This window comes from Peromyscus maniculatus, chromosome 17 (genome assembly GCF_049852395.1).
Source record: "Peromyscus maniculatus bairdii isolate BWxNUB_F1_BW_parent chromosome 17, HU_Pman_BW_mat_3.1, whole genome shotgun sequence".
In the NCBI taxonomy this organism is placed as follows: Eukaryota; Metazoa; Chordata; class Mammalia; order Rodentia; family Cricetidae; genus Peromyscus; species Peromyscus maniculatus.
In genome coordinates, this window is record NC_134868.1 from 5,460,232 (window position 1) to 5,481,122 (window position 20,891).

At 35.6% G+C, this 20,891-nt stretch overlaps 2 protein-coding genes across 2 annotated transcripts in view; both read left to right on the plus strand.

The window, feature by feature from the left end:
* Positions 1–11,626, plus strand: part of LOC143269144 (vomeronasal type-2 receptor 116-like) — a 66,209-nt gene extending 54,583 nt beyond the window's left edge. Inside the window, exon 7 of the mRNA XM_076553831.1 lies at positions 10,698–11,626. Within this exon, the coding sequence (XP_076409946.1) occupies positions 10,698–11,626 (929 nt within the window). The remainder of the gene's footprint in view (positions 1–10,697) is intronic.
* A 7,036-nt stretch (positions 11,627–18,662) lies between these two features.
* Positions 18,663–19,565, plus strand: LOC102912807 (olfactory receptor 7E24-like). The gene has a single exon (XM_016007945.2). It carries the CDS (start codon positions 18,678–18,680, stop codon positions 19,563–19,565), a length of 888 nt encoding a protein of 295 aa, XP_015863431.1. The 5' UTR covers positions 18,663–18,677.
* Positions 19,566–20,891: the final 1,326 nt, after the last annotated feature.

A 20,891-nucleotide genomic window follows, 5' to 3' on the forward strand; every position in this document is an offset into this window, starting at 1 on the left:
AAAAACCAAAAAAAAAAAAAAAAAAAAAAAAAAAAAAAGATTTTAGGAAATTGACACCAGCTTGTTTCCTGGTCTCATTTGATTGAAAATTTTTTTCCAGTCTTTTGATTCTATGGTGGTGACTAACTCTGAAGACGCATTGGATTTCTTGTAGATAATGAAAGGATGTATTTTGTTTCCTGTTCATTGAACTTTCAGTGTCTTTTGGCTGGGGAGTTGAATCCTTTACCATTTAAAGTTACTAAAAGATGTGAGTAGATTGCTGTCATCTTGATGCTTTTATTCTACCTTTGTCCTTAGTCATATTTTTACTTCAATAATTATAGTTTTACCTTTCTTTCTTTCTACACACTCTTTGGTATGCTAATTCCTCTCTTCAGCCTAAAGTATTACTTCTAGTGTTTTCTGTAGATCAGGCTTAGTGTACATAAAGTATTTCGACTGTTTATGTCTTGAAAAGTTTTTCTTTCTTCTTCAATGATGCAGATAGTTTTGCATGATGGAGTACCCTACACTGGCATCTGTGGTGTTTTAGAAGTTGAAGTACAATGCTCCAGGATCTTTTGTTTTTAAAAGACTCTACTGAAACTTTTCTCTCTTTTTAATTCTGTAATGTTTTTTTTTTTTTGGTTTTTTTGTGATGAGTGAGTGAGTAAAATATATTAAATTCTAAAAGTGTAAAATGTGATGTGAAACTTTTCAGTTTCTGTTTCCAATATAAATTATAACTGTATTTAAGTACATTATATTGTATATGCTTTTTGTATGCTTAATTTTGGTTTGTAATTCTTATATTTATTTTCAGACCTTTTAGTAACAAAGTTTATAAAAATTAAGGTTTTTGTTTTTTAAATATATTTTTACATTAAATAATCTGTTAATGTTTTTATCTTCTTCCAACTTCTCCCAGATTCTCTCCACCTCTCTATTCACCTAAATTCACACTTTTCTTTTTATCTTTTATTAGAGAACAAAGGGAAATGCAAAAGAAAAAATAAAGAAAGAAAAGTAAGCTAAACAAACCAGAATAAGACAAAATAAATAGAAAGAATAGAGTCATAAAAATTCACAAGAACATGTAGAGATACATACATTCACACACTGAGAAATCCCATAAAAGCACATAATCAGAAACCATGACATGCAAGCAAAATACCTGTAAGACAAAAAAGAAACAAATGACCAGACAAAGCTTTATGAGATGAAAAAATAACCCAAAAACCAAACCAAAACAACAACAACAAAAGTAAATAAATAAAACAAACACAAATCTAAAAAACATCGTAGTTTGTTTCTTGCTATTTATTTATTTCTGGGCAAAAAGTCTGCACTTAAATAAGTTTTGTATACCTAATGGCACTCTATTGGAGAAAATTAATTTTTCCTTTATGATAATTATTAATTGTAGATAGATTCTGGGTTATATAGAGACTTGTGTCTGCTTCCCTTCTCAGCATGGATTCCCCATGTTGCTTAGGCCTGTGCCAGCCCTGTGCATGCTGCCACAGGTTGAATTCTTATACATGTCAGTCCTTTTGTGCCTATAAGACAATTGTTTCTTGGTGCCTTCCATCCCCATTGGCTTTTACACTCTTTCAGCTTCTTCTTCAGCAAATACCCTTGAGCCCTGAGGGGAGGATTTGATAGATATCTCATTTAGTACAGAACATGCTAAGTTTTCACACTCTCTGCATATTGTCTAGTTCTGGGTCTTTGTATTTGTTCAATCTACTGCAGGATGAAGCTTTTTGATGACTGCTGAGGAGGATAGCAGAATGTTGCTAGCTATCATTTTATTGATGCATTCCATTACCAGAACAGTATTGTATATGAATTTCTAAATGGTCTTAATAAATAAAAAAACACAGAGCCAGAAATTTGGGTTAAAGCCCAAGAGAAAGATCAGAGGAATAGGACAAACCATGAGCTGACCCCACCTCATCAACTCTGCAGCTTCCAAGGAGAGCTTCTTTTTGTATACTCACATTATATGCCTTTTCTGTTCTGTTCACTCAATGGCTATCTTATCTCAGCTACATCACTTCCTCTTCCTACACAGCTCTGTCACTTTCTGTCTGTGTGTACAGACCTTGAGATCTCCATGGTTGGTACTGGGATTAAAAGCATGTGTCACCACACATGCCTCTGTTCCCTAGTGTCACCTTGAACACACAGAGATTCTGCATACTAACTGATAGGATTAAGGGAATTTGCTACCATTACTGACTTCTTTGTTTACTTATAATGGATTGCCATTCCCTCTGATCTCCAAGCAAGCTTTATTAATTAAAGAAAGCACAAATAAAAATATCACCACATTTTAGCACAAATAAAATATTACCACATTTCCCCTTTCTGTCTAATTAAAATAAAAAACTTAAAACTAATATGAGAAAAACTACATACAATAAAAACAATTACTATATACAATATGTACAAGTAATAAATACATCAACAATGTCTAGTCCAGTTACATTTGACAAATTCAGAGAAAATATTCCATTATCTATCCTATTTTGGTGAATTCAAAATGTATCTAATTCACTTTCTATCCTAACTTATATTACCAACAGAAAACTATCTTATGATGTCTTTCAAATTTATACACTTAACACCTCTTAGTGAGTTTATTTTCTGAATTTCTTAACAAGGAAAACTGTAACTACAACTATCTAATCTTCAACTCCCTCAAAGACCAGAGGAGGAAATAATATTACCAATAAAACAGGAAGTACAAACAAGTGACTTCCAAAAAGTTAGTTATGACGAAACAGCCAGCTTCCTGGACAGTCACCTGAGGTTTCTCTGCTGATTAAGCCAACATCTTTGGCCCACAGGCTTAACATGCCGGACAGAATCTCTTTGAAGTTGGATGTAAGCCAGGCCTACAGCTCGACCTCACATTCGGTGTGAGTATTCCATATACCAGATAAACTTGAATTCCACCAGTGTCCTGTCATGATTCAGGATTTTAAGTTCTGGAAATTGCTGGTGTTTTTGGAATTCAGCTTCCCATTCTTCTCGGCTAGTGGGTGGTTTCATCTCTGCATCACATCCTTCTCCACTCTGCTCTGCATCTTATTCTTCTCCGCATCCCATTCTTCTTGGTTTGTGGGTGGCTTCATCTTCTTTGTAAAAATCCATTGAGAGGCCAAACTCTGTCATCCTAATTACTCCTCCAAGAAAAACTGTTTCACCTACTGTTCCTCTGCACACCAGAAGCCATTGGTGATACCAGGAGCAGACATGTCTCATAGTTAAAAAAAAAAAACCCTATTATTACACAAGTTAAATGCCATATACCATATTCTGTAGATCTCTGAAGTGTTTGTGGATGAATTGTCTATCTAAAATATATCTCTGCTTGACCTTGAGAACATATCTAGTATGACTATAAGTTCGATTGTAATGTCTAACTACTAACTTTCATTACTTTATATCCTAATAGTTGGTAATAATAACATTCAAGGATTAACCAATTCTATAACATTGTTAAATTAACTAATTAGATACAGTACTTTGAACAAGATTAAAATACATGTATAGCATTTTCTAATAAAATAAATCTCAAATTAGTATATATATATATATATATATATATAATTTGTATGCAATATACAAAAATCCAATCCAATGTAAAATATTTTAAGACTATTAGTTGCATGTTAAAAGTAGATTCAATAATTTACCTTTTATCTATGTTGTGTCTATATCCTGTCTTTTTTCTTTTAGGAGTAGATTCAATAATCTAACCTTTATTCTATCATTTCTATGTCTCTTTTTTTTTCCAAACAAAAACCTTAAATCTAATCTCCTTTGTTTAGTATTTTTCCTGACAATTAGCAATAACAACTTGTAACCAACCATCCTAAACAATGACAAGTATCCCAAACCCAAAACCCATTGAAAGACCATACACCACCTGCCCCACATCTTGTAAATGTGTACGTCATGTTCTTAAAATTGCTTCCTGCTGTTTGTGGGCAACGACATCTTTAGCGGATCCTGAAAAGAAAAATTTGGGGTTAATTATCAAGTTCTGGGAGAGGAAATTTTATCATTTGTTGTCCAGTCTCTGAATAATTTGAAAGTGTAGAGCTTATCTCAAGATCTTGTTCAAGCAGTCTGTGAGGCTGGATCATCTTAGCTGGCCATCTTGAAATTGTCCTGAGCAGTTTGTAGTCCAAAGCTGATCTTTGGGTGATATTTGTCAGCTTAGTGATATTATTGTGCATGTGGAATCATCCTTGGGGGCCCCCGTTATCTTTCTGAGATTTCAAAATTGCTCTTAGGCCTGGTCTTGATTCCCTGCAGAAAAGTGATAGAGACTCCAATACAAAAACATGTATAGGCAGCTAAATGAAGCCTTTTTCTAGAATTAGTACTCTATATGACCATTAATATCATAACAAAAGTATGATATATATATATATATATATATTAACCTTATAAATTTTGATATGAAAGTCATTCCTTAAGAAGAGTTTAACTAGGTAGATTCAGTCCAGGCAGGTCTAGTCCCCTCCTCCCAGGCTGAGGCTAGTGTCCCTGTATCAGCCCCTCTTTGCCATGGAGGAGATGGGAATGGGGGGGGTGGGCTTGGGGGGAAGGCAGGGGGTGTTCGAGGGGGGAGAACAAAGCAATCCGTGGCTGATATGTAAAATTAAATTAAACAATAAAGTTATAAATAAATAAATAAAAAGTTTAAAGAGTCAAAATAGAACCAAACAATTGAGGTTAGTGGCAATAGAATAGTCCCTAATTTTTGGTTTTTTTCTGTCCCATATCAGATGGCTCTTTCTTCTGACATGATACAGAGATTTTTGCATTTTCCTTTTAACAAACATGCTTGGGTGTAGAGAAGGAGGGAGCTGCTCTCCAAATTCAAAGCCAGCTTTAGTTTTTAATTGAACTGGGACTACATAACAACATTTGTGTTGTCTCTGTAGAGAAGAACAGAAACAAAAATTTAGGCAGAATTATGAAATTCTACATGTGATATACCAATAGGCCAATTTATCCTTTTTCTTGGGACATTTTTTTTAGATAATTTGTCCTTTTTCTTCAAAAGTCTCATTTGACCTGTGTTCTTCAGATTATTTACCCTTCATTATCCTGAAAGAAAAAGAAAAAAAACCCTTCCCGCAGCCTAACAATGGAAAGGTTTCCTTTTGGCAAGTTATATCTGATTAAATGAAAAGCATTTGTTAGTAGTATAATTTAGTTTAAATTGGATGGTCATGCTGTGCCGTGAACTATCACCTCTTCTAACTAAGAGGACTCTAGTTCAAATCAATCTTGATGGTGTTCATAGCTTTACTTCTCCTATACAAACAAAAGCAAAATCTCATCCCCAATGTTGTACATATCCTGGTTTCCATTCTGAGGTTAGCACATCTTTAAAGAATCTAGGCTGATTTAATTATGTAGTTGTTTCTATTATGCATTGTCTTTCCACAGCTGTTGTTCCTTTCTCATTAACACTGAGAAAATTCAAAATTAATAGAGCCTTATGTAATCTATTTCTGGGGGGTCTTTGTTACCCCTTTCTGTTTACTTATCATATCCTTTAGAGTTCACCTGGATCATTCTATGACTGCTTGGCCTGTAGGATTATGTGCTATACTTGTAATATGTTTTATACTGTAATAGGCAAAAAACTGCTTCATTTTACAAGACATAGGCTGAAGCATTGCTAGTTTTTATTTGTGCAGGTATAACCATGATGGCCATAACTTCTAGAAAATGTGTGATTACTGAATCAGCTTTTTCAGAACTCAGAGCAGTTGCTCATTGAAATCCTGAATAAGTATCTATGGTGTGGTATACACATTTCTGCATTTTACAAATTCTGCAAAGTGAAACACATCCATCTGCCAGATTTCATTCTTGGAGTACCCTTCATGTCACATCCTGCTGGTAGTGGAATCTGATTGTAAAAAGAACAAGTAGGATATTTCCTTACAATTTCTTGGCTTGTTGCCAGGTTATGGAAAAATCCATTGCTAAACCTTTACTACTGACATGATTTTTTTAATGAAATTCTTAGGCCACAAGCACATTTCCTAACAATAGTTTATCAATTTCATCATTACCTTTTGCTAGAAGGCCTGGCAAACTTATATGGGATCAGATGTGACTTATATATAAGGGCTGCTTCCTATTCCTGATTATGTCTTGTAACTGAATAAAAAACAAAGTTAATTATGACTCATCAGGGACAAATTCTTCAGTCTCAATATGTAAGACCACCCTTTCAGAATACTGAGAGTCAGTAACTATGTTGACAGGTTCAGAAAAATTCATTAATACCAACAGAATAACATACACTTCCAATTTTGGAACCAAATTATAAGGATTTTGAACCACTTTACTTAAATTTTCTGACTTGTAACATGCCTTTCCTTGTTTGTTCACATATATATAAAATGTATGAGCTTTAAATATGGGTGTTTCCCAAGGAATTTGAGGCAGAATCCAATCAACTCTCTTTATAAGTTGAATTCTATCACATTTAGGGTATCTCTCCTAAAAATTACTGCAAGATCTTTGCCAAGGTTCACTTTCAGCCCATAATTTGTTTATGCCATCCTTATTTAAAGATACTACAATTTCTTCTGAGTCTATTCCTGCTGAATTGACAAAGTCTCAATTTTCTTTTTGAAATCAAATCAGATATCTTTCCATGTAAGTTTGTAATTTTTTACTCTGTTTATATCATAGAAATATCCATTAAAATAAAATGTTTTCCCTCTGCATTAAAATTCCTGTAGGAGAATGCTTACAGGGTAAAATAACCAAAATTCAATCAACCTTTGGATCCATACAATCCACGTGTCCTTCCTGTACTTTCTTTTCCACCAAGGCCAATTCTCTCTCAGCTTCACCTGATAATTCTCTTGGACTATTTAAGTCCTTGTCACCTCCTAAGGTTTTAAAGAAATTACTCAGTTCATCCTTTTTTACCTCAACAACAGTTCATAGATGGGAAATGTCTTCAAATAAACTTTGAATGGCATTAAAACCCGTAATTGATCTCTTCTAATTTGCACCTTTTAGGGTCTAATTTTTGTGGACCTGTTTGGTATCCCACATAAATAATAGAATCTTCTGTTTGTATCTTTTCAGGTTAAATTTGTAATTCTAACAAGGCAAAATTTTCTTTACTTCTTCAAATATTCTTTCTACAGTATCTGCATTTGAATCAGCTAGTAAAATACTGTCCATGTAATGATAAATTATAAATTTAGGAAATTATTTATGTATTACTTACAATGGCTGTTGTACAAAATATTGGCACAGGGTTGTGCTATTCAACATTTGCTAATGGGAGAACCCTCCATTGATATCTCTTGACTGGCTGAGAATCATTATAAGTAGGCACTGTGAAGTCAAATCTTTCTCTCTTTTTTTGTAAGGGTATTGAAAAGAAACAATCTTTTAAATTGATAACTATAAGAGGCCATCATTTAGGTAATGAAGTAGGCAAAAAAATTCCAGAGTGTAGAGAGTCCATTGGCTGAATTACTTTGTTAACTGCTCTTAGGTCTGTTACCATTCTCTATTACCAGATATCTTTTAATAACAAAAACAGAAGAATTCCAAGGGCTGGCTGATTCTTCAATCAGCTGAGCATTTAACTGCCCTTATACCATATCTTCCAAGGCCTGCAGTTTTTCTGTTGATAAGGCTATTGCTGAACCCATAAAGGCTTATCTGTAAACCATTTTAAAAGTTGAGTTGTTGGTGTCTTTGAAAGATCAGCAGTTATTGTGCCCTGTTCTTAGACAATCTGAATGGCCAGTGACTTGTGTTAATTTCGATACCTCCTAACATTTCTCTCAGAAACATGTGTTAGTTTATGGTTTGTTTATGAAGTTGGGGATTGTTAATCTTGGTATTCCATTGTTGTAATAGATCATGATCCCTTAAGTTCATAGCTATGTTTGCCATTGATGGCGTTAATTTTCCTTTCTGTCCTTCTGGACCTATACATTCAAGCCATCTTGCACTCTGTTTCACTGAGGTAATGTTCGAATCCCTAACAGCTGAACATTTACCTCCTGAAGAGGCCAATTTGGAAGCCAAAATTCTGGTGCAATTATTGTAACATCTGCACCTGTATCTACCAATCCTTCCAAGAGAACAACATTTATTTGTACTTTTCATTTTGTTCTTTGTTCATTTATAGTAGTTTGCCAAATTCGCCTTATGGTTTCTCCTGAATTTCCTGTTCTCTCTGCTACACCTGTTATATCATCATGAACAGCCTGGTTTATTCCAATATGCATTTGGTTATTTATTTGCTCTCAGAAGGGGTTTCTTCTACTATGGCAGGAAAAGTCTGAACTGAATTTGTAATGGGGTCCTGCATGAGGTTCCTCTTAGAATTGCATGATGGCAAAGGCAAAGGATTACCTTATCTGTCCCTTGTTGATCTACATTCATTGGTCCAATGTTTTCCCTTACCACATATTCTGTATAATCCAGAAGGGAGAAGCATTCTGTTGGCACTATTCCTTGAATAAACATTCTTTCTAGGAAAGCCCTGTTTACACTCCCTTTTCTAATGACCTTGGTTAATACAACTGAAACATCTGACATTATTATTTTTCCTCAAAGTTTTTCATATCACGTCTCCTATCGACATATCATCATGGTCATGAGACTGAATATTAATTGTGTCCCTGATCGGAACCTCCAAGGGTACTGATCTTGCATTTTAAAGCCTGGTTATTGTTTTGCATGCTGAATTTGCATTCCCAAAAGCCAAAGATTCAATTATTATCTGACTAGCTTCTGAATTTCGTGTCCTTCTATTTACTGCTGAAGACAGCATTTGTAAGAAATCCATGAAAGATTCTTTCTGGCCTTGTATAACTTTTGTAAATGATTCAATTTTCATCCCTGCCTTCTCAATTCTGTCCCATGCATTCATGGCTGCCATGTGGCATAAATTTATAAATATTGTCTTTGCATATCAGGGTAATTGCCTTCTCCAAGTAGCTGATCCTTGGAAATATCCACACCTCTGGTCCTATGTTGTTGTTCTATTGTTTTAGCTTCCTCTTTAAACCAATTTGTCCATTGAAATTGTGCTCCAGCATCTAGGTCAGCTGTAATTAATTCTTTGCAGTCATGAAAGATAATTCTACACAAATTCACCAAAAGTTTAACATCTGCTTTACAAATGAAGAATGAATGCCATATGATACTATAGCTAGTTTAAATCTCCTTAAACCTAACATTTGCACTGGAATCCAATTAGCTTGTACATGCCCTTGAGGAGGTATTTCCTGTAAGGTTACCAGATAGATTAATTTTGTTTGTTTGAAAACAGGCTGTCTCTCTGTAACTGTATAATTCAATCCTAAAATAATTTCACCTTTAAATTCTTCTGTCTGGGTCTGAATTTCTCTATAATTCATTTTAACAGTTTTTCTAAAGTCAACACTGATTTAGGTTCACCTTTAAATTCTCCTGTCTAGGTCTGAATTTCTCTATGATTCATTTTAACAGGTTTGTCTAAAGCTTTTATCTTATTACTTAAATTGACCAACCATTTTAATGCTAAAATGAAAATAATCAAGCAAATAATATTTATAATTGATATTACGTGCATCACATCAATATTAATTATACTCTAATTTAATTGTTCCACTTTCAGACTGCCTTATGTGTTATCAGTGACAAAATTCCTTCCATAGTAAAGACGTTTCCCATTTTTAATGTGGGAAAAAATTTTTTTAACTAATTTCACTCTTTAAGATATCTTAATTGACTTACCAAGTTTGTCATTGCATAGAACAGTAGAAGTCCAAGAGATTTTCAAGGCAGCTACCTAGTGTGGTAGCAGTCCAAAATGGGAATCCAGAGAGAGAGACCACACCACCCACCATGAGAAAGAAAGCCAAAGAGACTCTAATCATGTGCTCTGGCCTGACCTTTTCAACTATGACTGAGTCAGGGGCCCTGTAAGCCCACAAGCATTTTTTTTTTTAATGAATTCTTGCCAAGTTCATTGGGTGCCACTTGTAGACGAATTTCTAAATGGTCTTAATAAATAAAAAACACAGAGCCAGAAATTTTAGTTAAAACCCGACAGAAAGATCAGGGGTATAGGAAGAACCACGAGCTAGCCTCACCTCACCAACTCTGCAGCTTCCAAGGAGAGCTTCTTTCTGTATACTCACGTTTATATGCCTTTTCTGTTCTGTTCTCTCATTGGCTCTCTTATTCCAGCTACATCATTTCCTCTTCCTACCCAGGTCTGTCACTTTTTGTCTGTCTGTGCAGACCTCAAGACCTCCATGTTTGGTACTGGGATTGTCGTTAAGGTAGTGTTCATCATTTTCTTTTGGTAGGCTTCAGAGTAATCATTAGTACCATCAACATTAGTCATTAGGGCTGGAGGTTCTAATTAGGAAACTTGTCATTTTCTCTGTGTTTAATGTATTATCTAGGCATAGTCTTCAGAAAGAGGATCTTCCTCTTAGTTTTTGGAGGCAAAAGTAGCCTAGGTGCCTATATTGTTTGATGGAGTTAACATAGCCCCTTTTGATAAAAATTCCATTTGATGTAACACATTCCAAGCACTGAAGGTTTCATTTGGTGACAAGAGATGACTAAATGTGGAATCTCTCCATTTTCTGGTCTTTACTAATAAATTTCCCTCAAAACGTTTTATTTCACAACAGATATGGAGCAGTGTTTGAGGTGTGGAGATAATCAATATGCCAATATCCAGAGAATTCACTGCATTCAAAAAAGTGTGACCTTCCTATCCTATGAAGATTCCTTGGGGATAATTTTAACCTCCTTATCCTTGTTCTTCTCTGGACTGGCAGTTACCATTCTTGGGATCTTTGTAAAACACCGAACCACTCCAATTGTCAAAGCTAATAATAGAACACTTAGCTATATTCTGCTCATCTCCCTCACCCTCTGTTTTCTCTGTCCTTTGCTCTTCATTGGTTATCCCAACACAGCCACTTGCATTCTACAGCAGACAGTATTTTCAGCTGTGTTCACTGTGGCTCTTTCCACTGTCTTAGCCAAAACTGTTACTGTGGTTCTGGCATTCAGTGTTACTTCTCCAGGAAGAAGGATGAGATGGTTGTTGATATCAAGAGTACCTAACTTCATAGTTCCCTTCTGCACTCTGATCCAACTTATTCCCCTTGGCATATGGCTGGGGACATCACCTCCTTTTGTTGACATAGATACACACTCAGAATATGATCACATCATCATTGTGTGCAACAAGGGTTCAGTCACTGCTTTTTACTGTGTCCTGGGATACCTGGGCTGCCTGGCAGTGGGGAGCTTCACCCTGGCTTTTCTTGTGAGAAACCTGCCTGATACTTTTAATGAAGCCAAGTTCCTGACCTTTAGCATGCTGGTTTTTTGTAGTGTCTGGGTCACCTTCCTTCCTGTCTACCAAAGCACCAAGGGCAATGCTGTGGTGGCCACAGAGGTATTTTCTATCTTGGCTTCTAGTGCTGGTCTTCTAGGATGCATTTTTCTCCCAAAGTGCTATATTATTTTGTTAAGGCCAGAAAGAATTTATAGTTATCATTGTAGGGATAAGAAACATTTTGAAACTAAAATGTCTTCTGAAAATTAAACTTGTTTGTTTCCTAAATTAAGGATTTTGGGACAGTTACAATACACTTCAATCATCACACTGTACTCTTGGTTTTGCTATTATGGACATCTGGCTCTGGGATTATTCTAACATTTGAAGCACTACAAACCATAGCCATCAGCCCTTCACCTCTTACTCCCCCTCCTTTATTTTTAGATATATGATTCTTACTTTGAATATGAACCTTCTTCTTGTCACCTTGGAACGTGCAACAGGCATTGTGTTCATGCAGTCTAGATATTTAGTTTCCTGACAATATTTTGATTTCAAATTATACAACAGTACATTAATAAAAACATCATAGTACTTTCACAAAAAAGACACAAATAAATGAAATAGAATTGAAGTATGAGATAAAGTACATGCAATTACAACAACCTGAATTTTAATGAAGATACCATAAATATATGTTGGAGAAAAGACAACATCATAAACATACAGTACAATAAACCTTATTTTCAATAGGGGGATCAACAAAACTTGGATCTTATCTATCTTTCTCTACACAATTCTACTACAAATGGGTCAAGAACTTCCTCCTTAAGACCTATTACCATTAATCTACTAGAAGTAAACATAAAGAGTACACTTCAACTTATAAGGATACAGACTTTCCAGATAGGATATAGTAGCACAAGCAATAAAATCAACTGACAAGAAAAGTTTAATGAAATGACAAGGATTTTGTGGATGTACCTGAGTTCAGCTCTATCACATTTCTGAAACAGCATAATTACTTCTATCATGTGCACAGTGCTAATGATTATGTTCAGCCTGTCAATCTACAGTATAAGGAATAAGACTTGATGCCACTTCTCTGAAGGATGGTCTATTCAGCATCCATAACACTTATTGTGATTATTCTTAGAAAACCTAACATTTATATTTGTAAATCCAGCATTTATACACAAATTGCTTAAACAGTTTTATGCTTTTGTTTCTCATCTTTTAGTTTAGGAAATTGATAAATAAAAATTACAATAATTATGTTTCAGTTTGTAATATAAATTAGTGACTATTATGGATGGTGTTAATTTCATAATACTATCAATGAAATTATTTCAGGGAGGTCTGTACTTACTGTGCTTTGAGAAGGAGGGTTATCTCCTGTATCTTATCAGACAACAATGGCTTTAAGTTAGATTTCAACAATGAAAAAAGTTATAGAAAGCCTAAAATCTCATGGAAATCGAATAATACCCAATTGAATCACCAATGGGTCAAGAAGAAATAAAGAAAGAAATTAAGATTTCCTAGAATTCAATGAAAATGAATGTACAACATACCAAACTTATAGAACACTATGAAGCAGTACTAAAAGGAAATTTCATAACACTAAATGTCCACATAAATAAGTTGGAGAAATCGCACACTAGGGACTTAACAGCACAACTGAAAGCTCTAGAACAAGAAGAAGTAAACTCACCCAGGAGAAACAGTCACCAGGAAATAGTCAAATTGAGGGCTGAAATCAATAAAATAGAAACAAAGAGAACAATACAAAGAATCAGTGAAACAGAGAGTTGGTTCTTTGAGAAAATCAACAAGATAGACAAGCCCTTATCCAAATTAACCAAGCAGCAGAGAGAGTATTCAAATTAACAAAAACAAAAATGAAAAGGGAGACATAACAACAGACGACAAGAAAATCCAGAGAATCATCAGGTTATACTTCAAAGAACCGTACTCCACAAAACTTGAAAATCTGAAAGAAATGGGCGATTTACTGGATAGATAACACATACCAAAGTTAAATCAAGACCAGATAAACTGTTTAGATAGACCAATAACCCCTAAGGAAATAGAATCAGTCATTAAAATCTCCCAACCAAAAACAGCCAAGGACCAGATTGTTTCAGCCCAGAATTCTACAAGATTTTTAAAGAAGAGCTAATACCAATACTCTTCAAATTGTTCCACACCATAGATACAGAAGGAACATTACCAAATTCTTTTATGAGGCTACAGTTACCTTGATACCCAAACCACACAAATATGACACAAAGAAAGAGAATTACAGACCAGTCTCCCTCATGAACATTGGTGCAAAAATACTCAATAAAATACTGGCTAATTGAATCCAGGAACACATCATAAAATTATCCACCATGATCAAGTAGGCTTCATCCCAGGGATGCAAGGATGGTTTAACATACAAAAATATGTCAATGTAATATACCATATAAACAAACTGAAAGAAAAAAACCACATGATCGTCTCATTAGATGCTAAAAAAGCCTTTGACAAAATCCATCACCCCTTCATAATAAAGGTTCTGGAGTGATCAGGAATACAAGGAGCATACATAAACATAATAAATTCATTTTACAGCAAGCCGACAACCAACATCAAATTAAATGGAGAGAAACTCAAAGCGATTCCATTAAAATCAGGAACAAGGCAAGGCTGTCCACTCTCCCCATACTTAATTAAACATAGTACTTTAAGTTCTAGCTAGAGCAATAAGAAAAAAAGGAGATCAAGGGGATACAAATTGGAAAGGAAGAAATCAGACTTTCACTATCTGCAAACAATATGATAGTATACATAGATGACCCCAAAAATTCCACCAAGGAACTCATACAGCTGATAAACTCCTTCAGTAAGGTGGAAGGATACAAGATTAACTCAAAAAAATCAGTAGTCCTCCTATATACAGATGATAAATAGGCTGAGAAAGAAATCAGAGAAACATCACCATTTATAATAGCCACAAATAATATAAACTACCTTGGGGTAACTCTAAGTAAGCAAGTGAAAAGCCTGTATGATAAAAACATTAAGTCTCTGAAGAAACAAATCAAAGAAGATAATATAAAATGGAAAGATCTCCCATGCTCATGGATAGGTAGAAAACATAGTAAAAATGGCAATCTTACCAAAAGCAATCTGCAGATTCAATGCAATCCCCATCAAAATACCAACACAATTCTTCACAGACTTGGAAAGAATAATACTTAACTTTATATGGAAAAACAAAAAACCTAGGATAGCTAAAAGAATCCTGTATAATAAAGCAACCTCTGGAGGCATCATGATCCCTGACCTCAAGCTCTACTATAGAACTATAGTAATAAAAACAGTTTGGTACTGGCATAAAAACTGACATGTGGATCAATGGAATCAAATTGAAGACTCTGACATTAATCCACATTTATGAACATATGATTTTCGACAAAGAAATCAAAACGGCACCATGGATAAAAGAAAGCATCTTTAACAAATGGTGCTGGCATAACTAGATATCAACATGCAGAAGATTGCAAATAGATCCATATCTGTCACCATGCACAAAACTCAAGTCCAAGTGGATCAAAGACCTCAACATAAATCCAGTTACACTGAACATGAAAGAAGAGAAATGAGGAAGTAGTCTTGAACTCATTGGCACAGGAGACCACTTCCTAAATATAACACCAGTAGCACAGACACTGAGAGCAACAATTTATAAATGGCACCTCCTGAAACTGAGAAGCTTTTGTAGAGCAAAGGACATGGCCAATAAGACAAAACAACAGCCTACAAAGTGGGAAAAGATCTTCACCAACCCCACATCTGACAGAGGGCTGATATCCAAAATATATAAAGAAAAAAAGCTAGACTTCAAAATACTGAACAATCCAATTTAAAAATGGGCTATGGAGCTTAATAGAGAATTCTCAACAGAAGAACCTCAAATGGCTGAAAGACATTTAAGGAATTGCTCAACATTCTTAGTCATCAGGGAAATGCAAATCAAAACAACTCTGAAATACCATCTTACACCTATCAGAATGGCTAAGATCAAAAACACTGAAGACAGCCTATGTTGCAGAGGATGCAAAGGGAACACTCCTCCACTGTTGGTGGGAATGCAAACTTGTACAGCCACTCTGGAAATCATTATGGTGGTTTCTCAGAAAATTGAGAATAAGTCTTCCTCAAGACCCAGCTATACCACTCTTGGGCATATCCCCAAGGAATTCTCAATCTTATCATGATTACACACACTCAACTATGTTCATATCAGCATTATTTGTAATTGCAAGAACCTGGAAACAACCTGGATGCCGCTCTACTGAAGAATGGATAAGGAAAATGTCACACATATACACAATGGAGTACTACTCAGCCGCAAAAAAACAATATCATGAAATTTGCAGGCAAATGGATAGAACTAGAAAATATCATCCTGAGTGAGGTAACCCAGACTCAGAAGAACAAACATAGTATGTACTCATTCATAAGTGAATACTAGATGTGAGGGAAGGGATGGCTGGACTGCAACCCACAGCTCCAGAGAGGCTGGCTAACAGGGAAAGACCCTAGGAGGGACTTGTGGATGACCCAGTGAAGAAGTAGATGAGATCTACAAGCCCTGGGAGTGTGGGGAGGTAGGCGGCAGAGGGCGAGGAGTGGGGGATGAGAATATAGGGAAATGGGAGAGTCGAGCTGTAAGAGACAGAGTGGGAGGGCAAGGAGGGAGATACCATGATAGATGAGGACATCATGGGAATAGGAAGAGGCAGGGTGCTGGGGAGGCTCTCAGGAATCCACAAGGATGACCCTAGCTTGGACTTATGGCAGTGGTCCAGAGGGTGTCTGAACTGGTCTACTCTGGTGACCGGTCTAGAGAATACCCTAACTGTCATCATAGAGCCTTTGTCCAGTGACAGATGGAGGCAGACGCAGAGATCCTCGGCCAGGCACCAGGCCGAGCTCTGGGAACCCAATTGATGAGAGAGAGGAGGGATTCTGCAGGCCGGGAACGTCGAGATCATGATGGGAAAACATGAAAAGATGACAGGCCACACTAGTGGAAGCCCATGAACTGTAGACTAGTGGTTGTGGAGCCGCCAAGGGACTGAACTAGGCCCTCTGGATATGGAAGACAGATTTTGGCTTGAACTATTTGGGGGGGGGCACCTAGGCAAGGGGACCAGGATCTGTCCCTGGTACATAAGCAGACTTTTGGGACTCTGGTACCTGTGGTGTGACGCCTTGCGCAGCCTTGGTGCAGTGGGAAGGGGCTTGAACTTGCCTAGGCTCAGGGTGCCAGACTCTGCTGACTCCCCTCGGGAGCCCTTGATTTAGGGGATATGGGGATGTGGGGTGGCTTGGGAGGGAGGGCTGAGAGTGGGAGGAGGGAGTAGCTGGGATCTGTGGGTGGTATGTAGAGTGAGTAGAAAATTTCTTAATAGAGAAAACTAAGAAAGGAAAAGTAGGTTTTTAATAATGCACGCATATATCATAAGATGGAAATGAATAGCAAATAGATCTTTGAAAATACATGCAAATAAAAGATATCAGTTATATATAGAAATGTTTTCTCAGATTAAGGAGAGGAAAAGACCACTGATTTTCTGCAGTTAATATTAGGAAGTCTCTGGAGACTGGACTATCACATACCAATTTGTCTAATTATGAGCTCTGAGCATTGAGATTTTAACCATATATATTAGTCAATATTCAGGTTGATTTATAGCCCTTCTGTTTTGTGTCAAAAAGTATTTACCTTCACAATTTTGTCACTTCATACTTCTCAGTAAGATCACCATCTGATATTGTATTTATTTTAAAACTGAAGTCCAAGTTTGGCTTCAGTATTATGTGGGCACCTTGCAAGGAAGTGTCTGTGAATTTGTATTTCATGGTCATGGCTCAGCAGAGAAACTACGTAACTCAGTAAGTGCAGAAAAATCTCATGATGGTGGCAGGGTTATTGGAAACACTATTTTGTAATCATGAAATCAAGCAATTGTTTGTGCAGTAGGGTGAGAGAAAACAAATATGAAAAATACCAGTCATAAGAATTTTGAATCTTAAGGATTTTTTCTGTTGTTACACTTTAATATAATTTTTTTCTTTACACTCATATTAGAGACGCTTACTGCTGAAGATCTCAAGTTCATATGTATTAACTGTTTAATAGTTGAAAATATAGTATGCTTTTTAGTCAATGCTGTTTCATGAATATGTACATTTGACAAAACAATATGGAAATCATGTAGGATCTTTACTAGGATATTTATGTTACACACATATGCAAACACAAACATACATAAAATCACTCATGAAATATGCAAATATTATGTAATAATGTGTTAACAGGTAGAGATTTTTCACTTGGATTATGTGTGTTTTTCACATTGTTTATATAATATTCTTATCTGATAAAGCATATATCATTATGAATTTATTTTAGACAAAAAATTAATATGTTTTACTCATATCCATAGACTAAAAATCAGAAAATAGAAGATAAAATACCTAGACAATATGTGATGTGTATCAATGCATTTTCATAAAAGACTATCAACTTTAAATCAGTGTTTAATACTAGCACTGAAATCAGGGAAATTTGAAATATCCTGTGGAATTAAACATAAGACATGTTTGACTTTTATGGGTTACTTCCTTTTTTCTTTCTTTCTTTCCTTCCTTTTTTTTTTCTTTTGAACAACAGAAACAGCCAATAAAAGGGATCATTGTAAAAACAGCATATAAATGAAGTTTTGTCAGCTACAAAATGCTTAAATTCTGAATACTTAAAGTCTGTATAGACAAGTGTGCTGAGACATTTTTAATTTACTTTTGGTTTACTCTTTGAAATTTTCATACATGTACATGATGTTTTCTGATAATAGCCATTCTTAACCTCCCTCCCCTGGAATTTCCATTAGTACCTCACCAATACATCTCTCTCCAAACTTTATGTCCTCTTTTTAAAAACACCCTTCCAAATCTAATTAGTGGTTCCTACCAAAACACCAGTGTGGGCCTATATCTACACTTCTCAAATCTCAGCACTAGGGAGTCTGAGAAAGGAGTGTCAATTTGACTTCAAGGTTAACTTCATCACATTTCAGGATTCTCTCTAAACTCCAAACAGAACAAGATAAAAAATAAAAATAGACAATGTAATTACTGTGATTACTGAATTCAAACAAAAAAGTGTTTCCTTTTTCTTATATATAAATATTTCCTTTTGACAAGGTGTCCAAGGAATATAGAGCCACAAAATTTAACATTCATCTCAGAATTCTATCTCATGGGACTCACAGATAACCCAGAACTGGAACCTGTTCTCTTTGGACTGTTTTTATCCGTGTATCTGGTTGCAGTGCTTGGGAACCTGATCATTATCCTGGCTGTCAGCAATGACCCTCACCTACACACACCCATGTACTTCTTTCTGTGCATCCTGTCCTTGGCAGATATAGGATATATTTCTACCACAGTCCCAAAGATGATCGTGAACATTCAGACTCATAGAAGAAGCATATCCTATGTGGCATGCCTGACTCAGATGTCTGTGTTTGCCTTTTTTGGTTGTGTAGATGACATGCTACTGGTTGTGATGGCTTATGACAGGTTTGTAGCCATCTGCCATCCTCTCCATTATCCAATCCTGATGACCCCTCAGCTCTGTGTCTTATTGGTTTTGAGTTCATTTTTGGTTAGTTTTCTGGACTCCCAGCTGCACAATTTGGTTATCATACAAAACCCAAATTTCAAGGATGTGGAAATTGCCAATTTCTTTTGTGATCCTTCTAAACTTCTTAATCTGATCTGTTATGATTATTTCATCAATGACATTGTTGAGTATTTTACTGGTGCCGTATTTGGATTTTTTCCAATCCTGGGGATCCTTTACTCTTACTATAAAATTGTGTCATCCATTCTTAGAATTTCATCTTCAGGGGCAAAGTTTAAAGCTTTTTCTACCTGTGTATCTCATCTGTCAGTAGTTTGCCTATTTTATGGAACAGGCCTTGGAGTGTATCTTAGTTCAGCTCTGTCATCTTCCCACAGAAAGGATTTGATGACTGAAGTGATGTACACTGTGGTCACACCCATGCTTAATCCATTCATCTATAGCCTTAGGAACAGGGATATTAAAGGTGCCTTGAGGAGGCTGCACTTGAGAACTAATTAATCTTATTTTCTATTGCTGATTTTCCTAGTATACATTTGAAAACTCTCCTGTGTACAAGTCTAGTTCTTGCTTTGTGTGCTATATTGTCTGTTTTGAAGGATTTTATTTATTCTTTTTATTTTATTTTATTTATTCTTTGATATATCCTCATTGGATTTGGTGTGTATTTATGAATCCTGTTTTCTTCAGCAGTACCATTATTAAATTCATAATATCCAGGCACTCACTATTTTTAAGCAATCTATCAACTGGGATAATTATTTATATTTAAAATTCACATTGACTTTGCAATTTTATATGATTTTAATTAAAAATTGCAGCTTTTATAATATTGATTTTTATATGTTTATCTGTGACTGTACAATGTAAGTGTGGAGGTTAACAGAGGCAACATTGAGGTGTCAGAAGAGGGTATCAGATCCTCTATAGAGTCAGTTTTATGCTGCCGAGTATGCATGATAGTAAGTGAATGGTGGTCCTCTGAACAAGCTACAAATGCACTTAATGGCAGAGCTGATTTTATAGTCCCACCACTGCTTTCTATATAGGTTGTTTTTCTATATATGAATCTGGAGTTTATCACTTGTCCTCAACTTTGAATTTCATTTGAATTATCAGAGAACCTTTAAAAATACTGATGAATGAATCTCATACCAGTGTCTGATTCATATACACCCCTCTACAGTGAGAATTATAATAAGTCATATACATAGTCCAAATGCCTGTTCTAATTTTTTATGTTCAAATGTGTTCATTATGAACCAAGTTATTACAGCAGGAAGTGGACTCTTTCTTGCAACCTGGCCATTAAACAAAACTCCCTTCAGCATCATATTCATCATAGTTTACATCTTTTTTCAAGTTGAATATTTTCTTCTCTCCAATTTCACTTCTCTGTTATATTTCACTTCTCATTATATTTTGGTACACAGTCAGGACATATTAAATCATTTCTTCACTTTCCACTTTGTTTTGTCACTTACTGCTGCTTGTTACCACTAAATCCTATCATCTTCAAAATTTAGTTAAGAGCAAGAGAGATATCTCAGTGGTTAACAATACTTGCTGTTCCTGCAAAGGACCTGGGTTCTACTAACAGCACTCACATGGTGGCTCAAAACTATCTATAACTCCAGTTGATGGGGATCTGGTGTCCTCTGCTTGCTTCTGAATGTGCTGCATGCATATGGCACACAAATGTACATACAGGTAAAATACTAACAAACACAAACAAATAATTTATATATTTTTAAAGAGGACATCTGTCTTCCTTAAACCTTAAAAACAGTCTAGTTTGATAATTCTTCATAAGTTGAAGACCAGAAT